The sequence below is a fragment of the Porites lutea genome, chromosome 12 (assembly GCF_958299795.1).
Source record: "Porites lutea chromosome 12, jaPorLute2.1, whole genome shotgun sequence".
Taxonomy (NCBI): domain Eukaryota; kingdom Metazoa; phylum Cnidaria; class Anthozoa; order Scleractinia; family Poritidae; genus Porites; species Porites lutea.
The window spans coordinates 13,828,100-13,855,599 of record NC_133212.1 but is presented as its reverse complement, the minus strand read 5'-3'; the positions used below and the strand labels follow the sequence as shown (position 1 = coordinate 13,855,599).

General features: G+C 38.7%; 1 protein-coding gene, 1 long non-coding RNA gene and 1 pseudogene across 2 annotated transcripts in view; all 3 read left to right on the top strand.

The window, feature by feature from the left end:
* Positions 1-2,851, top strand: part of LOC140954081 (ZP domain-containing protein-like) — a 5,268-nt pseudogene extending 2,417 nt beyond the window's left edge.
* Positions 2,852-5,402: 2,551 nt separating this feature from the next.
* Positions 5,403-27,500, top strand: part of LOC140953995 (oncoprotein-induced transcript 3 protein-like) — a 31,951-nt gene continuing 9,853 nt past the window's right edge. Inside the window, exons 1-6 of the mRNA XM_073403381.1 lie at positions 5,403-5,490; positions 17,195-17,329; positions 17,744-17,828; positions 24,192-24,469; positions 25,216-25,413; positions 25,797-25,922. Coding sequence (XP_073259482.1) covers positions 5,418-5,490; positions 17,195-17,329; positions 17,744-17,828; positions 24,192-24,469; positions 25,216-25,413; positions 25,797-25,922 — 895 coding nt within the window. The 5' untranslated portion in view covers positions 5,403-5,417. The remainder of the gene's footprint in view (positions 5,491-17,194; positions 17,330-17,743; positions 17,829-24,191; positions 24,470-25,215; positions 25,414-25,796; positions 25,923-27,500) is intronic.
* On the top strand, positions 12,650-13,920 carry LOC140921510 (uncharacterized). The gene is made up of 3 exons (XR_012164015.1): positions 12,650-12,790; positions 13,013-13,162; positions 13,535-13,920. It is a non-coding gene; the product is annotated as an uncharacterized lncRNA (long non-coding RNA).

The following is a 27,500-nucleotide window of genomic DNA, read 5'->3' as shown; positions in this document are numbered from 1 at the left end:
CCTACATGAAGAATGACTTCCCAGTAGCAGTGGTGCTTCGCAAGCTTCTCTTCTTTGAGGTGTCTGTCATATCAGATGACAAGCAGCTGTCAATCAGAGCAGACCGCTGTTATGCAACTCCTACTCAAGATCGGAAAAGTTCCCTGAAGTATGAGTTCATTAAAAGTGGGTATGTTATTCGTATGTTTATTCGTTGATGGTCAAAAAATAATATAAAAGCAAGATGTCAAACGCGAAACTACAAACAATTCTAGATCTGTAATAAAAAAGTAAACATAAACAAAATGACCAGAATTTTACACGGTGTGGACAAAGAGGGAAAAGAAAAAAATTATTTTGGTTGTATAAACATATAGAGTATATATATTAACTTTTGGCACTTAATATATAAAACGTTTATAGTGGATGTTTTTTTTTATAAACTGATCTGTCAGCAGAGCTTATGAGCTATTGCTTCTTTTGAATAATCTATTACAAGCTCTAAAATAAATGAACAAAATGTTTGCCCTTTTAGTTAGTGCCAGAGGTTTATGTTGGAAGCGTTCAAATTCATTGCAGATCATCCATTTGTCTTTTTGCACTGTGATTGATGCATGACTTGATTCTTGTTCTGACTATTGGACGATGCACTACTGCAAAAGAGGAGTTTGTAATGCAATTATTGCTGTTTTGTTTCTTTTCTCTCAGATGTCCCAATGACGCAACCTTGAAGTACCTGTCTGCACCTTCTTTCAGTGCCCAGCGGTTTAGCTTGGAAGCGTTCAAGTTCATTGCAGATCATCCCTTTGTTTTTGTTCACTGTCATGTGATTGTTTGTAACGCCACTGACCCCAAATGCGTTAAAGGATGTTCATCAGGCGGAAGAGGAAGACGCGAGGCGAGTACTCACGTGACTGATGTCTATTCTTTGGCTCAGGGCCCAATTCAGATGGTGCTCGAAAAAAGAGAGGAAAAACAGTCAGGTGGCCTGGATATGAGGGGTATGTATACTTATAAACGACCAGTAACTCTTACCATCTGTATGCAAAACAAATAATTCCTCGAGATGACCAAAACTTTGAACAGATTATTATTTTGCAACCTTGTTTTATTCTTATTATTAAGTTATTTCGCCATTGTTCTCAGATCGGACATCTATGTAAAGCTAAAGTAAAAATGGTTTAACTTTAATTAAAGTAACGCTTTCTTAAAGTCAATTCCATTTTCTGGAATATAGATGAGATCCCTAACTATAAGATAATTAAGGTCTTTCTATAGCGTGAGCAAGCCCAGTGTAAAATCTTCCCACATGTCCGGTCGCGCGCCTCCTGCAAAAATGACAACTTTTTATGTTAACCCCAGATTAAAAAACCGGAATGCGTTACGAGTTTCGATAAAGCACGTTTTTCCATTCCAGTAGCTTCAATTTAGCACCTTCTTTAAGCCGGCTTTTTATTATTATTCTCTTCACACAAGCCTTTTTGAAAATTAAATTTTAACAAGCTATGCATTAAGAGCTCTTGGACACCAAAACTAGGAACTTTAATTTGAGAATTCTGTGCAAGTTCATCTCGGCAGAACTTCACATCAATATCCTGCGACACTCGGAAGTGCCGATGGGGCTAACAGGTTGATTCACTTAGCACATTCTTGATGGTAGATGAATAACTTAATACACTAATCAGCAGTTTTTTTAATGCTTTATACTGGTAGAATTTTAAAAATGTAATTGTGAGTGTTTTAAGGCTCTTTACTCCAAAATTGCTGGGATAAAGTTTGTACCATTTTTTATCCGTTTCTTCATTGTGATGTTTCTAAAACTAAGTATCGTCCCATTAGGTTCCAATCCTACCGTTTTGATGACCCTATTTGTGATGTGTGTTGCCGGATTAGCTGGAACAGCCCTGATGCTCTTCAAGAAGTTTCGTGTAACGCGGGCTGGCGGGCATACATTGCTTGCCACTAGTAAGCAATAGTAGTGAGGTAGGCTCCTCACTCTCAACAACCGGACTTGACGAATTTAAACTAACTCGAGCTCTGAAATATTCAGATTGCTGGCCCATAAATTGAGCTTGCCATATTAATTGGTATTCCTGATCTTAAAGTCTTACACATAAAGCATAGATTACATAGATTAAGGTTCATTTTGTCTGGAAAAAGTATTCTTTCTGTAAAATAGAGTTGAACCCTTCGGCGTACTTTTTAGCAAAACTTGCTGAGTAACGCCATGAAAGAAAAAGTCGTCAAAAAGGCCGTATGTCGGGCACTATTTTTTACCTTTGAATGAAAGAAAAACTGTGACAACGGCAACCCAAACTTTTTGTACTTTTATGAAGTCTAAAACGTGGGCGATTTCAAATTTCAGTCTCTTCCTGATAAACTTGAATCGGAATTAAAAGCCAAATCTTCTGGCCCCTGACTTGTTCGAAAAAGGTAGATTATCTTAACCTCAAGATAGTACAGGCTATGTATAAATAAGTAGATAAATTTTCAACTGAGGTACTAGAAGAAGACCCGTTTTCACTAACAAAAAACTTAGGTTTTCAAATCAGTTGTTTAGTTACTGACGAATATCCTCAGCTCGAGTTTACTGCAGATTGATGGATTTTAAGAGCTTCTCAAGAAATACTAAAATAAAACATTCTACTGTCATGGTTGCCGAAGTATGAAGTGGTTTGATGTTTATTTTAGTTTTCAGTTTAAGCTGCTAACACTATCATCTTATGTTACCGGACAGTCACTTTACGATCTCGCCGTAAGTATTAATTAGAAAGCGAAAAATATAAAAATCATAAAATAGTTTAGGGATAAAGTCAAGTCAAGTAAAAAGCACAGATGGAAAGGATGTAATGGCAATTGAAAATGACGCGGTTGGACATATCTGTTATTAGGAAAAACACTTCCAAATTAAACGCGCACTAAGTTAAATATGCGATTAGGAAAATAATCTGATGCTTCGTGCTCATGCCAGATGTATTCTTTTATATTTGTGTTGTTAGCTTCTTTATTGTTGATAGTAGTGTTGGGAGTTTGGAAAAACATTGAGATCAGAAAAAAATAAACGTTTCTATAAAATGTACTTCATTTCAATGTCAATGTATTTAGCACTAAAGTACAGAAGAGTAATATTATTGAGGACACTATTTTTACGTCTTCAGTACTGGAGACGGAACAGTCATTTTACGTGGTAATTTGAGCCATGCGAGGTCTAGCCGCTTGCAGTGCACTTTCTCAGTTGCTTCATTTCTCAGATCCTGAGTATTGAAGCGGCCCAGGGAATCGAACCTCCCGCTCTGCAGTCAATCAGACTAAGCTAATCCTGCCTGCCGATGATGACATCGAGTTGAGGCCGGCCTTTGGGAGCCAGCAGTCGTTCCATACGAAGAAGAACCTCATGCTCGAACCAAGAACTGTTCCGCATCTCATTAGACTAGAGACAGACAAAAGCATTCTTCATAGTGATACTAACATAGACATACTTTATTTAAACACGGCTAAAACGTCAGTATAAAAGGATATTAAAATATAAAGAACTGGTTTATGTGTTTGCCGTGTGCGTGCCCGTTGATCAACATAAGTCGTTAATTCCCTTTTTAAACCTTGCAAAGGTTAAAGGCTTAATTACGTAGTTCGGATGTCAGTCGATTCCAAAGGACAGCCCCTGAATACCTCATCCGGCTGAAAAAAAAAACAAAAAAGGCGATAGATATCCTTTTATCAAAATTCGATGTACTTACTTGAAGAAGTTGAACTTCTAAGACTTTGTTCACTCTTTTGCTCAATATTTGTAAAACCCTAGAGACTGATTACTGTGAACAGCTCTGCTCAGGGTTGGTGACGTTCTACCATGACTACCAGGAGTCAGTTTCGCAACTGGCATTTCTTTCCTTCACTCTCCATGCTCGGGTGAGGTTGTACTCGACTTTTGGTATAGGTGAGCCGCTGACGATTTGAAAACCAGACCCTGCCAAAGAAAAAAAAAAAAAAAATACATACCCTGTTTCGGACAAAACCCTCGAATCTATTACCTTAATTGTTTAGGACAAAGGAAATGCATACTGTTTAAGACTGAGACGTGAACGAAATTGTATACCCTCTTTAGGACAGAATCACGCAAAATTACATACCCTCGTTTGGGACAGAGAGGTAAATAACCATTTATAATTTTTTAGTGTCCAGCGGCACATCCCCCTATAGGCCATTTAAGGTAGTACCCCCGGGCAAGATATATGCCTGCGGGACAAAGCGAGCGATCCTGATAGGCCTACTTAATGCCCGCTAGGGTTACCAATCAGAACACCTGTACAGGGTTTGCTTCATCTTTCCCCGGCCGCGCGCGGAAAAAAGCACTGTAATAGTGTAACTTCAGTGTTCGGCGTATTCTTGACAGATGACATGTTCATTGTGCCTTTAGCGTGGGAAAAAGAAAAAAGCAAGCCAGAAAAAAATCGAGTTCTTTGTGAGAAGACATTATGGCAAGTGCTAAGACTTCTATGATCCGTGTTGCGCAAAAACCCTGTCACTTTTTAACGTTCGCGTTTTGCGCCACGGACGCCGTTCTCGATCCAGACCTATGCAACTTTCCTACCGTTCGTGACCACAAGAACGTCGACAGCTTGCTGCTTGCTAAGTACTGTTAAGTGTTTTAGCAATAAGGTAGTTTAAACTAGCTTGTTGCAGACTGACAAGGTCAGGGTCGCTTTTTACGAGAAAGAATTTATTTCCTCTGACTATCTGGTGAGCTACGTGCCATACTATCACTTGAGGACTCTTAAATCCATTGTTACCGCTTTCGACAAACAGGAACAGAACAGTTTTTAGTATTTCAATTTGAATGCTTTATTTATTTACTATTTATTTATCAATTTTCCTTTTTACGGTGTGTTATATACCTGAAAATGAATAACACCGACATCAGCTAACTATATTCTGACTGAGTTCGGTGCCGTTTGCTGGAGTTTTGTGGGCATATTGGTTACCTGACGACAACTAAAAAGAGCTATAACGGAGCTAGAACAGAAGAATTTTCGCCGATTAAACCGACGCAGAAACTTGAAAATGAAGGGGGCTAAATTACTTTATTCTAAAATTATTTTATCTTAATACAAATGCTTTATTAATTTATTAGTAATTATTTGTCAAGCTTTCATTTTTGCAACGGGCTATACACCTTAAAATGATTAACTTAGACTACAACTAAGAATTAAATTTAGAGTGCATCTCGGTAACCTGCTCACAACAGAAACGGAAATCAAATCATTTGGCATCTAGCTGCTAATTATTAAATAGTTACGTAGTATAGGGCTTTAGCTAAAACGGAAGAAAGTATTTTCGCCAATACGTCAAAACGCTGAATTCTAAAAACTTTTGCTATTGAATACTGTGCCAGCGACTACATTACTTGTCCTGTGAGGGCTTTAAAACTGCCGAGTGGCCGAATGGTGTTTCCCGTGAAAAACATTCCTCTAGGAATTTCTTTTCTGATACTCACATTTTCAATTACAATCGAAGGTAAGTTTTAGGCGTTTTTAATCTCAGTTGGTTTGTTTTAACGACTATCAAGGATCCACAAGTGTGTCCTCCTTAACTAACAAACTTAACTCTCTATGCATGGTCATCACTGCAAGAGCGAAGAACATTTATCCCATAGTATGACATACAACCTTTTTACCCGCTATTATTGATGCCTACAAGTACTCCGGGGCATTTTTTGGCCAATGTATGCCTGTGTAGAACAGTCGTCCATCTACTGCTGTTACGACTCCGTCTTTGTCTGTGTTTAAGTCCACAGCCATAACCTATCTGTCATCACCTACTGAGTACTCTCTAGCTTGCTGACCACCTATTACCTCGATTTAGCCTATATGCTGTTGGTAATAAACCGACTAGTAATAGTTGACACTACAGCTGCCCCCGTTCTGTATATTGTCGGTCAATAGTATTCTTGCTGGTTGTGTAGCTCTTTGAAATATTCAGGTACCCTAAGACAAAAAAGATTTGAACAATTTTGAGTAGAATTATTTGGCACTTTTCATTTAAATTATAGTTGCAGGGTGGAAAGGGAACTAACTTGATTATGGACCTTTTAAACTTGCATGTTCCTTTTTCCTAAATAAATTCAGATAACACGATTTTCTCAGGGAAATTATTTGCCTTAAAGTCGTTTAATAAATTAGGCATCCAAATGCAAGTGGATAGGACGACGTTTGAAAGAATCAGTTCTCTGGAGTAACATCAAGTGGTCTGAAATGGAAAAATAAAACATGCATGCTAACAATTGCCCCATGTAAGGGAATCCGGATTCCGGAATTCGGGAAATTTTTGCTTGTGAAATCTGGAATCTTGGGCTTTGGAATCCGGAATACAGAACTAGGAATCTGGAATCCCACTAACGATTGAACTCTGGAATCTAACTTCCAGAGACAAAAAATCTACCTGATCTACCTAAAATACCTGGAATCCTGAATCCACGGCTTAAAATCCAGAATCCAAGACTATCTTGGATTCCTTTACTCGGGGAGATGAAAAGGTCCATTGACCGTAATGTCTCCTAAGTAATTTATAATGATAACTTAAAACGAGCATATGATACAGAGCGGATGTAGTTCTGTTGATAGAATAACCCATCCAAGGTGATACGTGTGAAGATGAACACAGAAATTTAAAAAGGAAGGCTTGTTACCTTTCATGTTGTCAGTGTGGGCGTATCATGATATTAATAAAGTTGCATTTGATCTCTGAAATAGAAACAACTGTCAAAGTGTTAATTGCAAGACGAGCAAAAGGGTGCTGCGTACAGTTATACCTCTATTAAGTGGTCAAAGCCCCAGATCTCTGTACCCTTATGTGCTGCAAACCTGACCTGTATCAAGCAGTCACCCCTATCACCAGTCACAGTCACCTTTTTCTAAGGTCCCAAAGAGTTTTTTTTTTTTTTTTTTTTTTTTTTTTTTTTTTTTCAATTTTATACAGATCCATTTAACGGTCACTTTGACAAGCTGTATTATACAAGTGCGATAGATACATTGTACATGTGCATGGAGTTTAGTTTTCTTTTACTTGCTTCCTTTTGACACAAGAAAGGTGGAGACACTAACCAACATAACCTACATTAATTCTAGTCAGTCTTCCAGAGAAAGACATCAATCCAGACCCGCGCAACCTTCCTGCCGTTCGCGACCTCAAGAACGTCTGCTGCTTTTAAGCTCTCTTGTGTGAATTGACGTTAAGCAACCGAATTTGCAGATTGACAAGTAGATCCTCGTTTACTTATAATGAACAAGCCATCACAAAAACATAGTGATTGCTACGAAAAGGAATTTATTTCCCCTAACTATCTCGTCATGATCAAGTTCGTGCCATTACACTGTAAAAACAGACCAGTTATGGTAACTATATTAAAAGGTTATAACCAGTTGCAAAAGGTAATTTTAACCTAAAATAAACTAGTTAAAATCGTAACCTTTATGTTATTAGTTAGATTAACCAATTATCAGCAGTTGTTGTGACGGTTATAATTCCGTTAGAATATAGACTGGTCAAAATAACTTTTCATGGAAGTCAAAATAACGAAACCAAATGGTTAAGCAAATGGTAAAAATGTGCATCACACCTGAAATCAATTGGTTAAAATCTTTTATTAACTATTTGTTGGTCATGACTAACCAATAACGATCCGTTATTTAGAGCTATGAAGTAGCTTAAACACTGAATGGTCAAAACTGACTTTTCCGAGGGCTTAAACTGAACGGAAAACCACAGAAGGAAATGGCTACACAAACGGCGGGTATGAGTTTACAACAACAGATCATAAAAGCCTTGTACCCAACCTTCAACGCAGACTTTTCCCTTACGCTGAAGAAAGAACAAATAATCAGCATTTATTATGGGATTTAGGATAGGTTAAGATTAAATAGCCAAATCAACTTTCCCCAACGGTTAAAATATTTTAAATGACTTGCATCCAACTCGCGTCTTGCTTCAATGACTGGGCTGATACGCGCGCGCGAGAGGCGAAGTCGCGTGACGCGAGGACTATTTTCTTCTCTGACGTTTCCCTCGACGGACTAGCCGAGAGAACTAATCGTCATCCAGGTGACATGATTCTTCAAAATATCCTGTACAGGTTATGCCATTCAAATCAATGCTGAGCACCTCGAAAAGCCAACAGCTATCCTCGCGTGTTTTCAAAAAATACTTTCGTGTTTTTCATCGGTCACAAAATTCCAGCGGGTTTCCGGTGTTTGTCTGAAGTGACCTAAAGTAACTCCATTTCGTCACGTCACGAACCCTAAATGGCGTTAAATGTTCTCAGTAAATTAAAAATCTTACTCAGTAACCTTCTTATAAGCTTAAACTATTTCATGGTTGGAAACATGTTAGGCGAGTTTACTCGAAAAACAACTAAGGGTTTTCAGAAAATGTTGCATTGTTTCCTGTCAACTGTAGTATGTTACTTAAGAGCCAATGTCTGTAATTTTCGAGAATCGGTTGACAGTCGTGAATTTTTGAATTTTTTCATATTTTGCTCAAATAATCTCTATAGTACACTAATTTCAAAAATCGCGTTAAAACTTGTAACAGCTTTTTATTTTTTCAGGAATCAGGCAAAGTTTGAAAAACTCTAAATCGGCGCTCTTTCGAGTATGAAATTAGCGAAAATTGAGCATTTTCTTCGCGCTCGTACATAAAAACGGAATAATATCTCTAAATGAAATCAAGTCACAAAACAGACACACATTTTTACTCTATTATTCAGCAAATGACTTTAAATAAACCGTTTAAATGTGACTGTACCGGCCGCAAGAAGAATCACGGTTTCAGCACTTTTCAAAAATGGCAAATTTGGCCTAACTTCACCATTGTAAAAACCCAGTTGGTACACGGAATTTCAATATGAAACAAGAACTGTATTGAAGCATATCCTTTGCTGTTGTTTGTGTTAAAATATTTCTGGCGGCATTCCAAATGCACACCGTCGAGAGACCAAAACCTGCAGGGTATTTTGACACCGGGAAAGCGCGTGCAACAAGCAAGTTTCAACACTTGGAATATTAATGCTTCGCAAACCTAAGTTACTTCGACATTTAAACCCTAGTCAGAGTTGTAACGGTTTCAGATTATATTTCGGCGTTTCTGTTCGGTTTAACATGATTCCTTTCAACTGATTTTTGCGATAAACCATAATCAAGAGACGAATACGCAGTTCAAATCACAGTAAGTAGAGGGGAATATTGTCGAAATACTCGCTTGCTATAGTTTTAATCGTATTGAAACCTTAATATCAGAAAAGTTATTTACTTACCTGAATTTAAATGCTAGACGGGGTCACAGTACCGCTACCTATTTTCTGCATCACGCCATAATCGAAGTTAAGTTTGTATATGTTTTCAATCTGTCAACACGAGGGAAGATGACATTCTGGAAGTGCGTGACGCGTAACGCGCCGAAAAAGAAATTCCTGGTATAAGTGTTTTACGGTGCAAGTCTTTGTTGTATGTTCGTATAGCATCTCGCACATATCCAAACTTGGTTTGTGGCGCCTGTGGCCCCAGTAATGCTGAACGTATTGCGATCATAGAAAAGATGTCGTGAGTCACTTGGTATGCTCCTGACTTGTTAGTCACGTGAGTATGTAGGGCAATAACCAAACATCGACCCTACCACGCTAACGATAAAAGTAAGGTTTTCTGCATTTACGTTAGGTAATCTTTGTTTGATCCACAAAATTGGCGCATGAAAATAAGAGTTTTTCCTCACCACCTCTAAATGTTTGGTTCTGGGTAGCGGTGCAACAAATCACGTGGTACCGTTCTAGATCAACCTACTGGCTGCTCATAGAGGGGTCCATAAAGGCTCATTGATTGATGACTGCGTATGGCCTGAACTGAAAATGAGATACGCAGACGTTTTCTGAGCGACGAATGTGCAGCTTTTACACTCCTCTTTCGTTTCGAAAATAGACGAGCTCGCGAGCAAAGCGAGCGCGCGAGAGAGAGCCCCTTGCTCTACTGGTCAATAAATCCCCCGCGGCTTTTTTTTTCATACGCAAAATCGACGATCTGCAAAGAGAAAATAGATCGACGATCTCTAATGAAAAAGTAGAGGGTCTGTGAACAGGCTACGAAGGTGCTTGCTATTATTTTAGTGAACTTTACGAGAGGTCTCAGGTGATTATGCTAACGTCATGAAAAGTCTACTTTAGGGAAGGAGGAGGAGATGGGTGGGTTGGTTGGCATTGGGTTCTCCTTTAGGATCAACCCTACACGTACAAAAATTCATGTCTTTATCACTACATTTAGAGCTAACAGACTTTGTTTGATCCACAAAATTGGCACATAAAATCAAAAGTTTTTCCTCACCACCGCTAAATGTGTGGTTCCGGGTGGCGGTGAACAAAGCACGTTGTACCGTTTCAGAACAGCCTACTGGCCATGCTGGCTGCTCATTAAAAAGGGGTCCGTAAAGGCACATTAATTGATGACTCTGTGCGGCCTGAAGAAAATTATATACGCAGACGTTTTCTGAGCGACGAAGGTGCTGCCTTTACACTTCTTTTTCTTTTCGAAAATGGCCACGGACTTCTCTCCTCGCTCCTCGCCGCTAGGCGGTCGTTTTTGCCTGAGAGATACCACCACGAAGGAGTTTTAGCACACAAGTCACTGCAGGTGCAGACCTAGGAAAAGCGCATTCTCCATCTGAAATTTTAAATCGAAATGAAAGGCTGTTTTCAGCCTTTTATCTCTTTTCTCCGCAACGTATTTGGTTAAAAGATAGTAAGTAAAATGGCTGAGGCACTTTAAAGCATTTTTTTCATTTTCGCGACGGATTTTGACGTTATGAAAAAGAACTTGTCAGTGAATTGGTTTATTTTCTAGCCTGCGAGCAAGTGCCGGGGAAATGGTGGCGGATAGAGCCAGGTGACTACACCTTTTTTCAGGCGGGAGCTAGCAGTACGTACATTCTGGTCTACCCCATACTGTGTAGACTGGCCTTTAAGGGCCTCTGCTCGGGGGGCGAGGGATCAGTACAATTTGTCAACAGCAGGTTGAGGTCTCGCCAGAAGATGCCCTTGCTGCAGAGGAGCAAAGCAATACTACTTTCAGTAATTTAAACATGCTAAATACTTGTATATCGCTCAGCAAATGTGTCCATTGTCCATTTTCGATTTGTGGTTTTTCAGGAATGTTCTTTTGCGGAGCATTGGACAATTTTCTTTAAACAGTTTTACTCGTTTCCATTTCCCTGCTCTACCCTCATGTTGCATATGGCGTACGTGTGTACCTAAATCCCTCAATTCATACTGAGGTGATCGATAGAGAAGTCTATAAGCTAAGCGGGGTTAAGATTAGTTTATTACAAGCAAAGGCGCAGAAGGCTAAGTGCAAATAAAAAAAACTAGTGTGAAAAGTTTTGCAGACTCGGCTTACTCTATTTGTTTTCTTTCTCTATTTGAGTTTCGGCTGGTGACATCCTAAAATCAAGTTTAGTTCCACATGTTTTAAGAATATAAAATAGAAAACTAAAAAAAACAGTGTTAATTATACACTCGTGCGATGATTTATCCTTGTCTGTACAGTTGCGTGACCAGACTCAAATTACACACGGGCTTTCATTACGCATCACAGCGTTTAGTCTGAGGCTAAACGACGGAAGATTTCAGTAAACTGCGGCCACTTGCGGTTGAAACGACTGTGGTAAGTAATTCTTAGAGATCTCGAATCCTATTTAGAGCCAGCACGCCGTTTCTAGCGGCTTTATTTTAGGTACAGAAACTCGAAGTTAATATTTACACTCCATGAGAACTTAACAGCGTTGTCTTTTTCAGCTACTTATGTGCAATCAAATGCGGTGTTAATCTACTTAGTTCTTTTTTATAACCATCAAATTGAAAAGCGTTTTTCAAAAGATTTTTAGGGCTTCCCGTAATGTGCCCCTTGTAAAAGAAGCTAAGTTAGCAAAAACTTTTGTGTGCCTACACTCGCGGCTAGCTTGTTTTCAGCGTTCCAACGTGCGAAACTACGCTGCACGTTTCGGTGTCTCAGCGACGCACTTTTGTAATGCCGCCAAAAATTTTTTAACACAAGAAACGGCAAAGAATATGCTTTAAAACAGTGTTTGTTTCATGTTGAAATTCCATGTATCAGTCGTTTTTTTCGATGGTGAAGTTAGGTCAAATTTGCCATTTTTGAAAAGAGCCGGATTCGTGTTTCTTCTTGCGGCCAACACAGTCACATTTAAATAGCTTATCTAAAGATAATTGCAGAATTATAAAGTACAAGTCTGTGTTTTCCTTGTGACTTGATTTCATTTAGAGATATCATCCCGTTTTTATGTACGAGCGCGAAGAAAATGCTTAATTTTCGCTAATTTCATACTCGAAAGAGCGCCGATTTGGCGTTTTTCAAACTTTGCCCGATTCAGGAAAAAATAAAAAACCGTTACAAGTTTTAATGTGATTTTTGAAATAAGTGTACTATAGAGATTATGTGGGCAAAATATGAAGAAATTGAAAAATTCACGACTGTCAACCGATTCTCGAAAATTACAGACATTGGCTCTTAACACCTTGACGTTAATCTACTTAGCTAGCCAATGAGAGACTTGGAATTTCAAAATCAATGCCAAATTCGGCTCTCATAGTTCAGTTTTTTAGTTTAACCGCCTTGCGCCAAGCTGAATTCAGTGCTCTTGGTTCATTGCTGCGAAAAGAAACATTTTATATTTCGCATGGATAAAGCCCCTCACTTAAAAGTCTATGGGAGCTCGTTTCTTAGCCACGGACAGCAATGGAGATGTGGCAAGTAAAAAGGTAATGATTTCAAATTTATGTAAGTCCGAAGATACCCTGCGAGCAAAGTCTTCTTCGATCTTCCTAGATAAGTCGACTTATCTAGGAAGATCGAAGGAGATTCTGCTCACAGGGTAGTCCGAGGACAGCGTCTTCAGAATAGATCTCTCACTTGAATTTCAGTCTTTACTGCTTCTATAAAATTCTTAGCTAACGAATACCTTGCAAATCTTTTAATCAAAGGAGGATGATAAGAAGATCATGACAGAATTTACTTCAGTTGACCGCCTGAAATAGATAAGCAAAATATCTGCCCCGTCGACTAAAGACAAATGAACACAGGCAAAATCTCGAAGACTTGTTTCACCGACCTTCACCGAAACAGCATGACCGGTATGTGTTGCTTATTTTTAAACAGAACTCTAAATCGTTTTTAAAATTATCGTTTTGCAAATAAATAGACGCGTTTTGAGACAACCCCACGCACTTGCGTGGCCCTTTAAAGTTTTCTAAATGTTCAGTACAGTTGCATAGATTTTCCGGTCTTCGGATGACCATCTTAATTGCAATATTGTACTGCTGTTACAGAGCTATCATACGCTATTACAAAGCTTTTTTTTTTAATGTAGCTTTGTGCCGCGCGTTGCTCACGATGGCCACGCACACGCGTGCGTGCGTGTTCCCCACAGGCGTATCGCTGAAAGACTGTAATTTTTTGTGCGTTAACCAGTGAACTTAAAAACGAAATATTTTCGTTTATTTCAGAAATATCACCAAATTTGAACGACTGAGGGAATAAACAACTTTGAATGAAGCTCGGCGAGTACCCATATTTTCATTACAAGCAAGACAAGTCCTGATCCGGCGGATGAGTTACCCTCAACGAGCCACTGCTTGGAACAGGATCTTTTTTTGCTTTCTAGTAGAAAAACATGGCTTGTAGAACAATGAAGGGCACTGGTAGTTTTTAGATCATATGCTCCGCTTCAATCATTAGCCAAAGAAAGAAAGTTACGTGTACAGTGGGTGAGGAGTTAACTCTTCACTGGCAAGATCTTACAATTATTATATCATTGAATCTCACGAAATTCTTAATTCCCTTTGTATTTGACAAAGTATTTTTGGCAGGAAAGGCACTTATACCTTAAGGGTTTAATTCAATCAAAGTACTGTATTACTATTGACCCTGGAGTTACTTGAATTTTTTCTGCTTAAGGATGCTTCTGTTTTACAATCATATGCCAGTGTACAAAGTCTTGTTTTGCAGTCTTGTGAGAGACATGCAGTATTCCAATTTAAATTTGCTATAGTTTAGGAAGCAGGGCTGATTGTTTAATCATTCCTTGTTCTGCCTTAAATACTTGTATTAAGAAACATAAGCATTTTTTACTTGCAATGTTGTATGATTATCTTTTTTATGAAGTTATTGGTCAACTATGTTGTTGTTGTTGTTTGTAGAGAACGGTTAACATAACCATTAAAAATGTTGCTGAAGACTATTATTGTGAGGTTAATGTAATTCATTATTATCAGTTAAAACAACCGTTTTCTTCTAACCCATATGGAATGGTTAAAGCTACCACCTCTTGACTATTTTAAATGGGTTACCACAGATTCATCACTAGTACCCAAAAAACTGGTTTACCATGACCACAAAAAATGGTTATTATAACTTATCTGTATGGGTTGAAACATATTTATCTTTTTATTTCGGTTATAACAACTAAAAATTTAAAGTTAGTTTAACCGAAAAGTAGAGGTTATGACAAACAAGTCATAAGAAGGTGGCGTGGGCTGTGGTAGAAACAACCATTTTTAAGGGTTAATGTAACCCATAAAGAAAAGTTATTTCAACGGGAATAAAAAATGGTTAACCTGAACAATATTTTTTTGGTTACTGTAACCTAATAAAATACGGTTACCTGGGATTCAAACCTTAACCATTTTTTTGAGGTTACTATAACTGGTCAGTTTTTACAGTGTAGACGTCCTTTTTTGAATATTCAAAATACTAGCTATTGTAGGACCCTTATGATCATGATCATGATATCGCTTTCGAAACACGTTTAATTACAAGACCTTGCAAGGAAAATAAGCGCATAAAATGAGAGTAGGAGACACGAAAATAATTATCTTAATTTAATGAATGTTTTATTCATTTATTATTCAGTGTATTATTTATTCATCAAGTTTTAATTTTAGCCGGCAGTTAGTTGTATTCATAGAAATATACAACCATCGTCATAAGATGAAAGGATTTATAAGATGAGCGTTTCTGGTTACGGGTACGGGCGCACTCAAACAAATACCTGAATACAGTGTATCTAAAGGTCGATTTCCGTGTGCGTGTACAGGTTATTTGCTATAGTAATCGTACCTGGAAACGATATATCTCAAGGAGTCTTGTTTCCGTGTACGTGCACAGATAAACTACCTGTTGGTAAACCACCTCCTAACCCGGAGCATAAAAATTCATGCCATTGCCTTTTATACGATTGCGTGGAAAACGTATTTGTCTACCAGTACTCGTAGGTAGAAATGAGTTGAATTCCATTCGCTTGCGTTTTGAACTGATATGTTTTTGGTAACTTCCTTAGACCTGCAAAATGACATAACGTTGAAACATGTTAGACTTTCAATTACCTTAGCGTCAACCACATGCGATCGTGACGGGATATAAGACTGACATCTAGCCGGAACTAGTAATACGGATAGAAAATGACCTTTGAAAACACAAAGGGGCTTAATTGCTTTCTAGCAAGGATCTTACTATTGTCGTAGTCAAATGGCGTTTAAGGTTTCCATGAATAACATGTACCAAAGGATCCTTCTATTGGTGACATTTTCAATTACAATCGAACGTAAGTTTTAGACGAATTATGTACATTCCAGTGACAAAACGGAAAACTTTAGTTGCAAGATCACAGTCACCGCGAGGTTATAAAAGCAATCAGATCACCATGACTGTTTGAGTGCAAGCATCTGGAGTTCTAACTGTTTTGTTTCTAGTTGATGGTTAAAAAAAAATATTGCGTAACTTTGTTGACTTTATTCAAACCGTAAACTGTTTCATAGTAAGACGCTTTGGCGTATGAAAATCATCATTGATATGTATGAAAAATGAGTTGCGCAAATGTGGCTCCACGAAGACAGACTTTAATTGCTTCTTACATTATAAGACAGTGTTATTTTTTCACGTTTGAGTCAGTAACCCGCTTATGGGGCCATATAGAAAACAGACTTTTAAAAATTCTCAACTAAGTCTGTCTTTTACTAGTAAGAGTTCTGATTCATGATTTGAATAAGACATATAAATATACCTCGTCCTCTTGCTTTTTACAAGGTTAAACTATGAAATGACTCTAAGCGCCAAAAGCTGCGCCAAAACAGTTGAAGTTAGGCATCCAAGAAAAACACACAAAAAAACTTTGTCCGTTTTTAAATTCGATTTCAAGGTCTTTATATTTTGAAAGTTTTTCTGTTACAGCTAATTTTAACTGAACTGTTCTTCTCGGTGGGGATAGACATATCAATGAGAAGGCCGTTTTTTTTCCTGTTTGTTCTTGATTAAAACGTCTAGTCTGTTGGCCACTATCTCTTGATCTGTCTGTAATGGCATATCCCTCAAGATTGTGATGCCGTCATTTTTAGTTACCGTTTAGGGTTCATGCTCGTACCATTTCTCGTTTGTGTTTAAATTCAGCTCTTTGTTCTTTGTTTCAGTGTAAGTATACTGCGGCCTTGTTTTCTCTGTGTTGTGTTAGTCTGTGTCGGTATTCAGAGTTGTCCAGCTCAGCGCACCCTGCCTTTGAATGGAGGGGAGGTCAGGGGTGTGTGGATTGTTTTGTCGTTGATGTTACCTTATTTGAGGACAATGACTCAACAATTTTTTTGATTATTACTATCATCATCTTCAGTTTTTCAGTAGTTTTAGTTTTCGCACACGGCCCTGGCAGTTAAACAGCTAATTTAGATGTACTTTTGGACAGAGCAGGTTAGCTAAAAAGATGGTATCACAGCTCCTTTGTACGTACTACCATTCAGCAGTTCTTAAATGAAGTGATATAAAAATTAACAGATGTTAAGACAGAGATCTCTCGCGACGGCTTTTATATCTTAAGATCCATTGGCGTTGGGTTGCCTTCGCAGCTAAGAGGAACGGCCACTCTGCCACGACCACCACATCAAACGTGATAAAGCTTTTCATATTAAAAAAAGAGCTTGGCGCACTTTCTTGGACGAAAATATCTTTACTTAGTATAAGAAGAGATTGAGCTCATCCCCTCTTGTTTAGTATCAACAATTCAATTGAAGTTATGAATGTATGAAAATCATATATAATAATTCAATTGTAGCCACAACTTGGATTGTGTCGGCAAAACGCCTCATACTACAATTAAAATGTTTCATCTCTTGCTTTGCAAGGGGCGTGGAAAAACATGATTGGTACATGGACTGACACCGGATCATCATGGACTGGAACGTTGCCTACCAGTGATGCTGTGTGGCATTATGGGCCAGCAAGACTGTGGACCACGCCTGTGAATTCTGATCAGTACGGCAAGTATCTGTCATTACCAACCGAAAATCAACGAACCATTCGTCAAATTTATTATACCTGAATACTCTACCAGATGTATATTTTAACAGACTGTTGAAATTCTGCGAACCAAATTTTTTAAAATACTTATGGAGAGCTACAACCTCAGTCAAAATCGCTGAGGCACTTTGCTGTCTTCTCACCCTCCCAATGTTGGTGAGTTAACTACGATAGACAACATTGGGAGGACGAGGAGACGGGCTAAAAGTGAAAAAAACGGTGTTGGGTGAAGTGTCCCAACTATTTTTGTCTGAGACTGTAGCACCCTGACTGTCTAAATGCGGTATTATCCTATCTTGCATTAAGGAAGGGTATAATTGACGCTTTTCTAACACTGTAAAAAGTAATAACTTTTGATATTTGCTTATTTTTAGTAATAACTAGTAGAGTGCAAGTTTTAAGTAATGTAGCGTGTGGTCATGTCTTCAAGTACAGACCAGGAGCTGTGCGGACAAGAACGTAAGTCATGCGATAGGTCATTGATCATTCGGCTAATTCTTCATAACCAACCGACGCTTACCATATTTGAAAGATGTAGGCAATATACCATCGATTGGATGGCACATCGCTAAGCACCTTTCTTTCCAGGCGATAGGCGGCTTTAGCTGTGCTTAGCGCGGCAGTCTATTGTTTATGCATGAGTGAACTGGAAAAACATGGCTTTCAAGGTCAAGGTTATCCACTTACGAAATAGCCAGATTTGTTTCTGCAATCAAATGGTGACGAGTGAACTGTACAGTACCGCAAATGATCCCCAACCGCAAATGATCCCGAGACCGCAAATGATCCCCAAAATGGACCGCAAATGATCCTCGATCGCAAGTGATCCCCAAAGTCGACCGCAAATGATCCCGAAAGAAAAATAGGAATGACTTGGACTCAAGTTATCGGACCATCGTGTCGATTTTATTATTATTACAGTAAGTCAGATTAAAAGCTAAATTTTGCTTCTCAAATAAATATATGACTAAAAACTAAATGGAAAAAATCATTCAAAGCAATTGTGATTTTTGCCGCTTATTTCATACTGAGAGGTCATGACATGCATTTTCTGCGATTATTGTTGTTTCTGGTCGTTATGATTTGCCCTTTGATGCAAGAGCATTCCTTTGACCTCTTTTGAAATGCAGTCAGCTCTTCATTGCCGCTAAATAAGGGTTTTAGGTTGTTTAATTTTCTCCAAAGTGCCTCCTGGATCCGAATAATCATAAGCGATTTTCTTTTAGTCCGTGAATGTGACGGTTTGCTACGATGTTTTGTCACGCGATAACTACCGCTCACCTGGCTTTGTGTTTGTCATTACCAGGTTTAGATTCCTGGTAACTGCCTTCAGCAAAGGAACAACAAATGAATATACATAAAAGCGCCAATATAACTATCCACAACACGTTCATGAGCTGTAAGAAAGTTGCTATTTCGAAATAAACCGAAACCTGTGGACATCGACTTTCGGAGGCATTTTGTCTTGTGTTTATGTTAAATCATGTCTTGTTTCGTAACGGGCACCTAAGTTACGAACAAATGTCTTGCTGTTTATCACGTAAAAATCAAAATTAAATATTCTGGCTGATTAATTTCACGCTTTCAAAAAGATCAGAATGTCAATAAAGCTCTTGTTATGTAGAGGGTGCCCGGCTTTGTATTCCTCAGTAGAAAAGTTGAGCTTCTAGGCGTTAAAATAATAGAGTTTTTTCGGCCTAACGTCCTACCTGTCTTAAATTTTTCAAAAGACGAAACATTCTTAAAAAAAAATTGAAACAATCGACAAAGCAAGAAGTATACGGTTAATACCATACTTTTCAGATGTATTCAATTTTTTTTTCACCTTGTATAAATTGACCTGAGATGTAGCGTCCTCCTTCCCTTTTTCTTTAAAAGGCGAGAGAAAAAGGATTCTTTTTTATAATCAGTCCTTTTTGTAATCAGTCCCATAAAATCCATTCCATTCCTCAAGTTTTCACGGGATCATTTGCGGTCGACTTTAGGGATCACTTGCGGTCGAGGATCATTTGCGGTCCATTTTGGGGATCATTTGCGGTCTCAGGATCATTTGCGGTTGGGGATCATTTGCGGTACTGTACAGAAGTGATTAGGAAATAATTTCACGCGTATTTTGTCCAAACCCATAATATATAGATTTAGCCAGGGCTAAAAGCGAAGCTCTCGATAATTTTTATAGTTTGCTCAAACAAAATATAAAATCGTCTATTGCTAAGCGTCGAAGGCAACAAGAACGGTGAAAAAAAATACCAACAATAGGTCTAATAAGAAAAAAAGCAACTTTGCACAGCAGCACACTTTTTTTGTACATTTCTTTGCAGTTGTTTTGCAAGACTGCAACGTGAAACTTCCAGAAACTTCCTCGTTACACGTTTTATGGAGGAAATGTCGGACGTGTTCTTTTTCACTTTTTTTTTTTTCTTTCACTGTCGTTCATTTTCACCCTAGAGGCCGCTAGCATCCCGCCGCTACAAAATTTAATGTTGTTACTCCAACAAAAAATGTCTCCTTTTGATTTTTCTCTCTCGCTCTAACTCCCTTTCGCGTTGAGCTTCGCTGGCCTGTCGCCCTCTTTTCTCTTTTTTTTTTCTGTCTTTCTCCTTCTCTATATTCCAAATTTGTGGACATGACAATTAACCAATGCTTAATTCTTAAGACAACAAGGATAAAGAAACATTTTCCGCTCTCCGTTATCGTCTTTACCCACTCTTTAGTTGTCTCTGCGTCATAGGATTTACCGTTTGGGAGAGAAGCCCCTAGTGGGCGGAGGCCACAAGCTTCCTACGGGGGTCCGGTGAATTTTTCTGAAATAAATCTGGTGCATTTTGAGACACAATTTTGAGAAATGTTACAGTGTGTGCACTGACCTCGTCGCGTCTGGAAGACTTTCCTAATATAGTTACTTATATACTGATATGATAACAATATTTTTTTTGGGGGGGGGGGGGGGAAGCTGGACATTTTTGGGGGGAAGCCTCTAGCCCTCAAATACCCTAGATATAACCCTTGCCATACGCTTTCCCTCCAAAATAACCTGACATTTGGCATCGGCTTACATGTAGTGGGTGTAAGGACGGTCTTTCGGGCGTACTCTACGTCATAACCAAATTTTCTTGTTTTCATAGGTTACCATTTTATCTTAGCAATGGGGCTCCGCCGCGCGCGGTAGCTCCACTAATAGCTTCCCGAGGCTTTAGGCAAGGCTTAAGGATTTTGACAAAATGCAAGTGAAATTATTCTCTAATTTCACTAGTATACCATTTGGTCACGTATTAATATCATGGGTGACAAATTACACCCGCAATCGTTTCGAATCGTTGGTTTTTGACATTGTTCATCGAATTGATTGTCGATCGAGAACTCAACGCAATGAATGCTTTACAGCTTGAATTTTGTCTTAAGTGGATAATTTTCAGAATTCTGAGACAAAGTACCTGATATAATCCTTCTAAAGCGTCCTTTACTGCTCTTTTCAAAAACACGCGAACTCTGAATTTCAAAACTCACTTTCACAACTGCGTTATTCGCTGCCGTCAAGCATAATTGCGACCACAAGTAACAAACCTTGAAACACAGCAACGCACAAAACGGCTCGAAATGCCCCAATCACAAACCATGACCTTTAGAACCCGTTGAAGTAAATTACTGTTTCCTAATAGGTCCGCTAAGATGATGGACGGCAGCGAAAAACGCAAACGTCAGTTGGCTTTTAAACTTCAGAATTCGAGTGTTTTTGAAAAGCGCAGTAATGCCCTAACATATTCATTCATAAAAGCCACCTTCACAATTACGTTATTCGCTGCCGTCAATCATAATCACGACCACAAGTAACGAACCTTGAAACACAGAAACACACAAAACGGATCGAAATCCTCCAATCACCAAAAACAACCATGACCTCTTGAACCCGTTGAAGTAAATTACTGTTTTCTAAGAGGTCCGCTAAGATGATGGACAGTAGAAAAAACACAAACGTCAGTTGACTTTTAAACTTCAGCATTCGCGTGTTTTTGAAAAGCGCAGTTGTAATGCCCTGACATCCTCACTCATAACATTTAAAACTTTACCTCCAGATTTTGTCACTGACACATACGGAAGGTTTCCTTGGCAATTTCATGATTTTTAAAACCTGTGGAATTATAGCGGAGCTCTCGCGTGTTAAGCGCGCCAGCGGAGCACCATGGGTAAGAAAACGAAGTAATCTACCCATCTGAGAAAATTTCACGTGACCGTACACCGACCGCCCGCCCGAGAGAGCGTCGTCCGCACCACAGGCATACCAATGTAAAATAACTCAATCCAGAGGTCAGTGGTAACCCAAATGCGTCTTGTAAAGCAGAGACAACAAAAGAGTCAATAAAGACGAAAACGGAAAGCGGAAATTGTTTCTCTATCCATGCTGTCTGAAGTATTAAGCTTAGATATGTTGTCATGTTCACAAATTTGGAATATAGAGCAAGAGAAAGACAGAGAAAAAGAGAAAGTGAGCGGCAGGCCAGCGAAGCTCAACGAGAAAAAGGGCGACAGGTATTTAGAGCGAGAGATAAAAAACAAAACATACATTTTTTCGTTGGAAGAACAGCATGAAAATTTTGTAGCGGCGGTGACAAAATGAGAAATGCTAACGGCCACCAATGCAAGGTAAAAATGAGCGGCAGTGAAAAAAGTGAATGGGAACACGTTCATAACGTTCACACGTTCATTTCCTCCATTAAACGTGTAACTAAAAACTTTTTGGAAGTTTCACGTTGTAGTCGTGCAAAACAACGGCAAAAGATGTACAAAAAAGTGTGCTGCACGTGCAAAGTTGCTTCTGCTAATTAGACTTATTGTTTTTCACCGTTTTCCGGCGTTGCGTGCCTTCGCCGCTTAACATTACACGATTTTATATTTTGTTTGAACAAACTATAAATATTATCGAGAGCTGGCTAAATCTATTTATTACTGCGCTTTTCACAAATATGCGAATTCTCAAGTTCAAAAGCCAACTGACGATTGCCTTTTTCACTGCTGTCAATCACCTTAACGAACCTCTTAGGAAACAAAACTTTACTTTAACGGGTTCAAAAGGTCATGGATGATGATTTGTGATTGGTGGATTTCGATCCGTTTTGTGTGTTTCTGTGTTTCAAGGTTCGTAATTATGATTGACGGCAGCGAAAAACGCAATTGTGAAGGCGGCTTTTGAACTTTAGAGTTCGCATGTTTGTGAAAAGAGCAGTAAAAACTGAATCATTGGATAATGCAATTCTAGCATTTTGATTGGCTTAGCCGTTATGGTATATGAGCTATTATACCATGCTCTCCATATATGGTCGGTGTACGCGTCAGTTTAAATTGGAAGCTAGTTGAGATTTTTTTTTGCGCGAAGGATAGAACGGCACCCGAAGCAAATCGTTTTAATTCATTTCTTAGAATACTAGAAATTCAATTTCATCGAAAGAAAAAAGAAAAACACATGGAACTAAAGTACCTTGACCAGCTATGAAAGACGACAAGTGTTATTTCTTCATAATCGCGAAGCCATTCGCCGATCGAGTTACTCGCCGATAGATAACTGCGGCTTGTTTATCCGACATCAAGAATATAAATCACAAGTAACCAGCTACAACCACAGGCTATGCAGCCATTCACTAGAGCAATCGAGGCGGCAGTATAGCTTCTTTTCTCGTTCAGCAAAACCAGCTTGTGGCTTCAAACAACTTCATAACAAGCGACCGAGGTAATAGTTTTTCCCCGTTGTTCTTGCTTTTATAACTGCACCGAAAATCCAAATTCACAGTAATTTCGACGGCTGTCTCTTAAAAATTCTTTTCCTTCACATTATCTGCCAGGTTTTTTTAGCTGTTCTGCTGTGTAAAATCCTAGAATCCCGATGAGTTTTTCAAAAACTAATGTTCATCGCTACAATGTTTTGATTTTTCATTTATGCAGTCAAGGCAAGTCCGTTCGGCGTTGACAGTTTTGATAGACGTGTGACATGTGAATAGCGGAAGTCCCTTGTCTTTTCTGGTTTTTTCTAGTCGGGGAGATTCAACGAGATTTTGTGGGCGTTTTTAATAAAACAATTATTCCACTCGCGCTTGTTGGATATGAGATGATTATAGCCAACTCGGCGCTACGCGCCTCGTTGGCTATCTATCATCTCATGTCCAACGCGCCCTCGTGGAATAATTGTTAAATATTAAATTAGTATAGGTAATAGCATGATTAGTAGTGATATTTGGCATAAATACCACGAGAGATATTTCAAAATTGTTATACGTAATATCACGAGCGGTAAGGCCGGAGAAATTTGAGACAATTTTGAAATATCACTTACACTATCACGCTATTATTTGTTTATACTATTACCCGCAAAAGGTTTGTAATTTTCAAATGTAGGCATTTCAAATTAAGCTGAAATACCACTGCTTTAAGCCAATCAAATTGCAGAAATTTCTGACGTAGTAGTATAAACGCTGAAATTTCCGGCCGACGAGAGACAGGCAAGTGTTTAAGAAATGTCTACGAGGAGGTAATTTTGTTAATAACTGAGTCTTATAGATATTATTTTGAATAATAATATTTGGCCCTCGGTGGATAACATCCTCCTTGATCTGCAAAATTATTCACATCATACTCAGCCTCATTCAATAATATTTAGTTGTCTAAATTTACTACTGACATCTTTTTTTTTTTCTTTTCGGTAAGGTTGCATATTGAGGCTCTAAAAAAAGTCGTTTTGAATCATCGGATTGGTCTATTGGTTCTTCAGACCATTCAGGGCCAAAAATGGTACAGTACTGGGGTAACAATTTCCTCTTCTTTTGCTTTATCTAGGCTGGTCACAAAGGCGTGGGGATATTACCTTTCGGGTAGGAACATGCTCATAACGAGCAATGGAAAAGAATATAGCCCTAGCATTAGCTTTCCAACAAACTCTGGTTCATGGTATAACCTCAGGTCTGAAGTCAGAGGCACTCAAGTAAAAATATACGTCAACGACAAGTTAGTCAAGAAAATCACAATGTTAGGAGATGGAGCAGACGCTAAAAGCAACAATCAAGTGGGGATATGGTGTCATAGCAGCATCCCTGCAAAGGGCGACAGTTTTAAAGGTAATGTAAAGAGAAATTTCCTCAATGAAAAATATCCGGATAAACTTTTATTATTCAACGTTTTGGTTATTAGTTTCCTCCGTATTCGTTTTTGGCTAGTTCCGGAGCTCCCCTCGGGCTATAAAAGTGGCTATAACTTTAAGAGAAAAACACTGTCGTGCCGAACACAGTGGATTAAGAGGCATGAGGCACATGAAGTTTTCTGTGCTTTTTTTCCATCCATACAATGGGCAGTACAAGGTATGCCAAATGAGCGGCTGTACGTTTGTAAATCAAATTAAGGAATTTGTCTCCGGAACTGGGACTCAGTGACAGTAAAAGCAAGGCAAACAGCGTATTACTGTGAAAATCACAAAACCGTGAACACCAGAAATATTTATGGAATGTTATTGTGTTGCGAGAAATTAGAAATTAGCCAATAAGGCGCGAGATAGCTAAACCTCAAACGGCAACGGTAATTAGTTTGTGGCTGTGAGGTTTGCTTGCGTATCCTGAACTTTATTGTAATTGGCCGGTACACAATCAATATTCCTGAAATTTTTCAGGTTTTTACGGTTTTCTGAGTTTGACAGTAAATGCAGCATCCAATTTAGAGTTTTAAAAATTTGACCTTTTTTGATATTCAATTGATCCGAAGACCAGTTTAACTTTTTAGAAAGAGAGCAAATGACGTGACACAGCCCCTGCGTTACCAATTTCACTGCCTCTACCAATACATTGAAGATATTGGTAATCATCTATTTCAGTATCGCTTCAAAGATGTCCAGCACTTACTGTCAGCCGACTCGTTGAAACATTACCGAACACATGTGTGACGTCACAGGTGGACATCAATGCAAGATGCTCGTTCTCATGCCCACAGGGATACCAGCTGCAAGGTCCTTCTTATAAGAATTGCGAGTCTAGTGGTCAGTGGACGGACAATAGGACTGTTTCATGTATAGGTAAGATTATGGTGAAACACAATATGACTGGTCCTGACAGACACCAAAAATTAGTAGAGGTCATGTCCCTAGCGACTCATGAATACAAATGCGTGTTATCGTCTACTGCTCTCCTAGTAAGAATCACCCTTCTCTAACAAGGCAGATAGTACTTCAGATATGTACGACAGAAGTAGTTTAGAAGTGTTATTATGTGGGTTTTAATTAACTCAAACACTTACAATTGGCTATGATCGAAGATGAACCAAACTTATGTCTTACTTAAACCTTATCGCTCATATTTTTTTCTTTTTTTTTTTTTATGAGAAGAAAGAAGATCTAATGCTAAGAGGGTATTTCTGTTTTTCAGTTAAGAAATCTCTTGCTGATATTTTTTTTTTCAGACATTAATGAGTGTGCTGTATCTAAGGGTGGCTGCAGTCACAAATGTGTGAATACTGCGGGAGGATACAAATGTGAATGTCCTGATCCTGAACTGAACTTATCATCTGACAATAAGACATGCTACGGTAACTATCATACAACAAAACAATTTCCTGTCTATATTGGGATAGAAAAGTTCCCATCCGATCCTTGCAGACCCAGGGGCAGTCAGTTGTGTCAGGAATATAAGGCGCTCGGAGTTTTTCAATATCTCGTCGCGCCATCTCTCCCGACCTGAGATAGACAGCCCTTGGGCCTCCGGGGATGGAACTTTGATTCACTGACCGTTGAGTAGAAATTCGCTTGGCTGCCACTTGCACTAAGCCCGCAGCACTCGTCAAGAATACTTGGAGGGTCTCGAATGTTGTTATCCACCTTAGCGATCGGCCTCCTGTCAGTGGATGACTTTGATTCTCCTGGATTTGCATAACTCTTCACACTATACTAAGTCTCATGTTTTACGTATTCTTGCGTTTCTTCTGTTCAGTTTTCATCGGAACTTCCGCTATTTCGTCTTCGGATAGCAGTGAGCCCCATTGTTGTGGTTCACTATTGCCCAAGCAGCTTCGTTTCCAGGCAGATATACCATCGATGAACCCCGTTTCCAAGCAAACATACCTTCGAATCGATTGCATATTGCTCGCATCACACAAATTTGGTCAACGCCAGCTGGTTAAGAAAAATTAGCCGAAGGATTTGAGGCAATCGAAAACAGAAAAATCAGTTTGAATAAATAAAAATGGCAATTAACTTTTTGCAAATTGGTTGAATGGTGTTGGATAATAACCAAAAAATAACCCGCTCTAGGTCAACAAGCAGCCTCTTTTATACTACTCTTTCAATAATCTTCTAGACATACCTTTTCCTTGGTTATCGAAAACCGCGAACAAGTCCTTTTAGTAACTCGGGAAGAAATACAACTGTAATGTCACTGCAAAGACTTAAAAAGCTGGATTTCTCTGTCGCAAGCTGGTCGATCTATTATTGCCTCTGGCAAACAGAAAACGTTGATGACGCATGCACCATGTTTCGTATTAAATTTCAGACGTTAATTCCAATTTCCGTCTCCCCCTAAATTAAAGGTAAAGATGAACCTTGTTAATACGGACACTGAAGGGACCGTAAAAAGTGTCCGTCAGTATTAACGGGGTGTCCGTTATGTTAAGCGGGGTCAAGTTATTAAAGTGAAAAAGACACCTTTAATTAAGGCAAAATGCTAAGGAAATAAAAGAGGACAATGAAAGCATCATCAAATTAAACATCTCTTATAACCTTTACTAACAAAGCCGTCTTTTTTGCGGACTAAATCTGAGGAAACACTCAAAAATCGCTTCTCTATATGTTACTTCATCAAAACTGTCCCATTTATACTATATTTGATGCCAAAAAAAGGGGCTATCACAATTTCATCCTATCCGGTATTCTTTAGCACTGGATGCTTCGACAAGCTGTCAACTGTTTTTTTTGTTTTGTTTTTTTGTTTTGTTTTTTTTTTTCCTTTAAGAAGGAAAGGTCTATTAGATCACACAGTTAATAATGAAATGTTTGCATTAGCGATGTTGACCTTGTATGAGAACCTGTTGATTGCGCAAATAAAGGGTCCTTTGTCCGCATTAACGGGTGTCCGTATTAAGTACGTTGAATTTAGAGAAAATGTAAGGGCT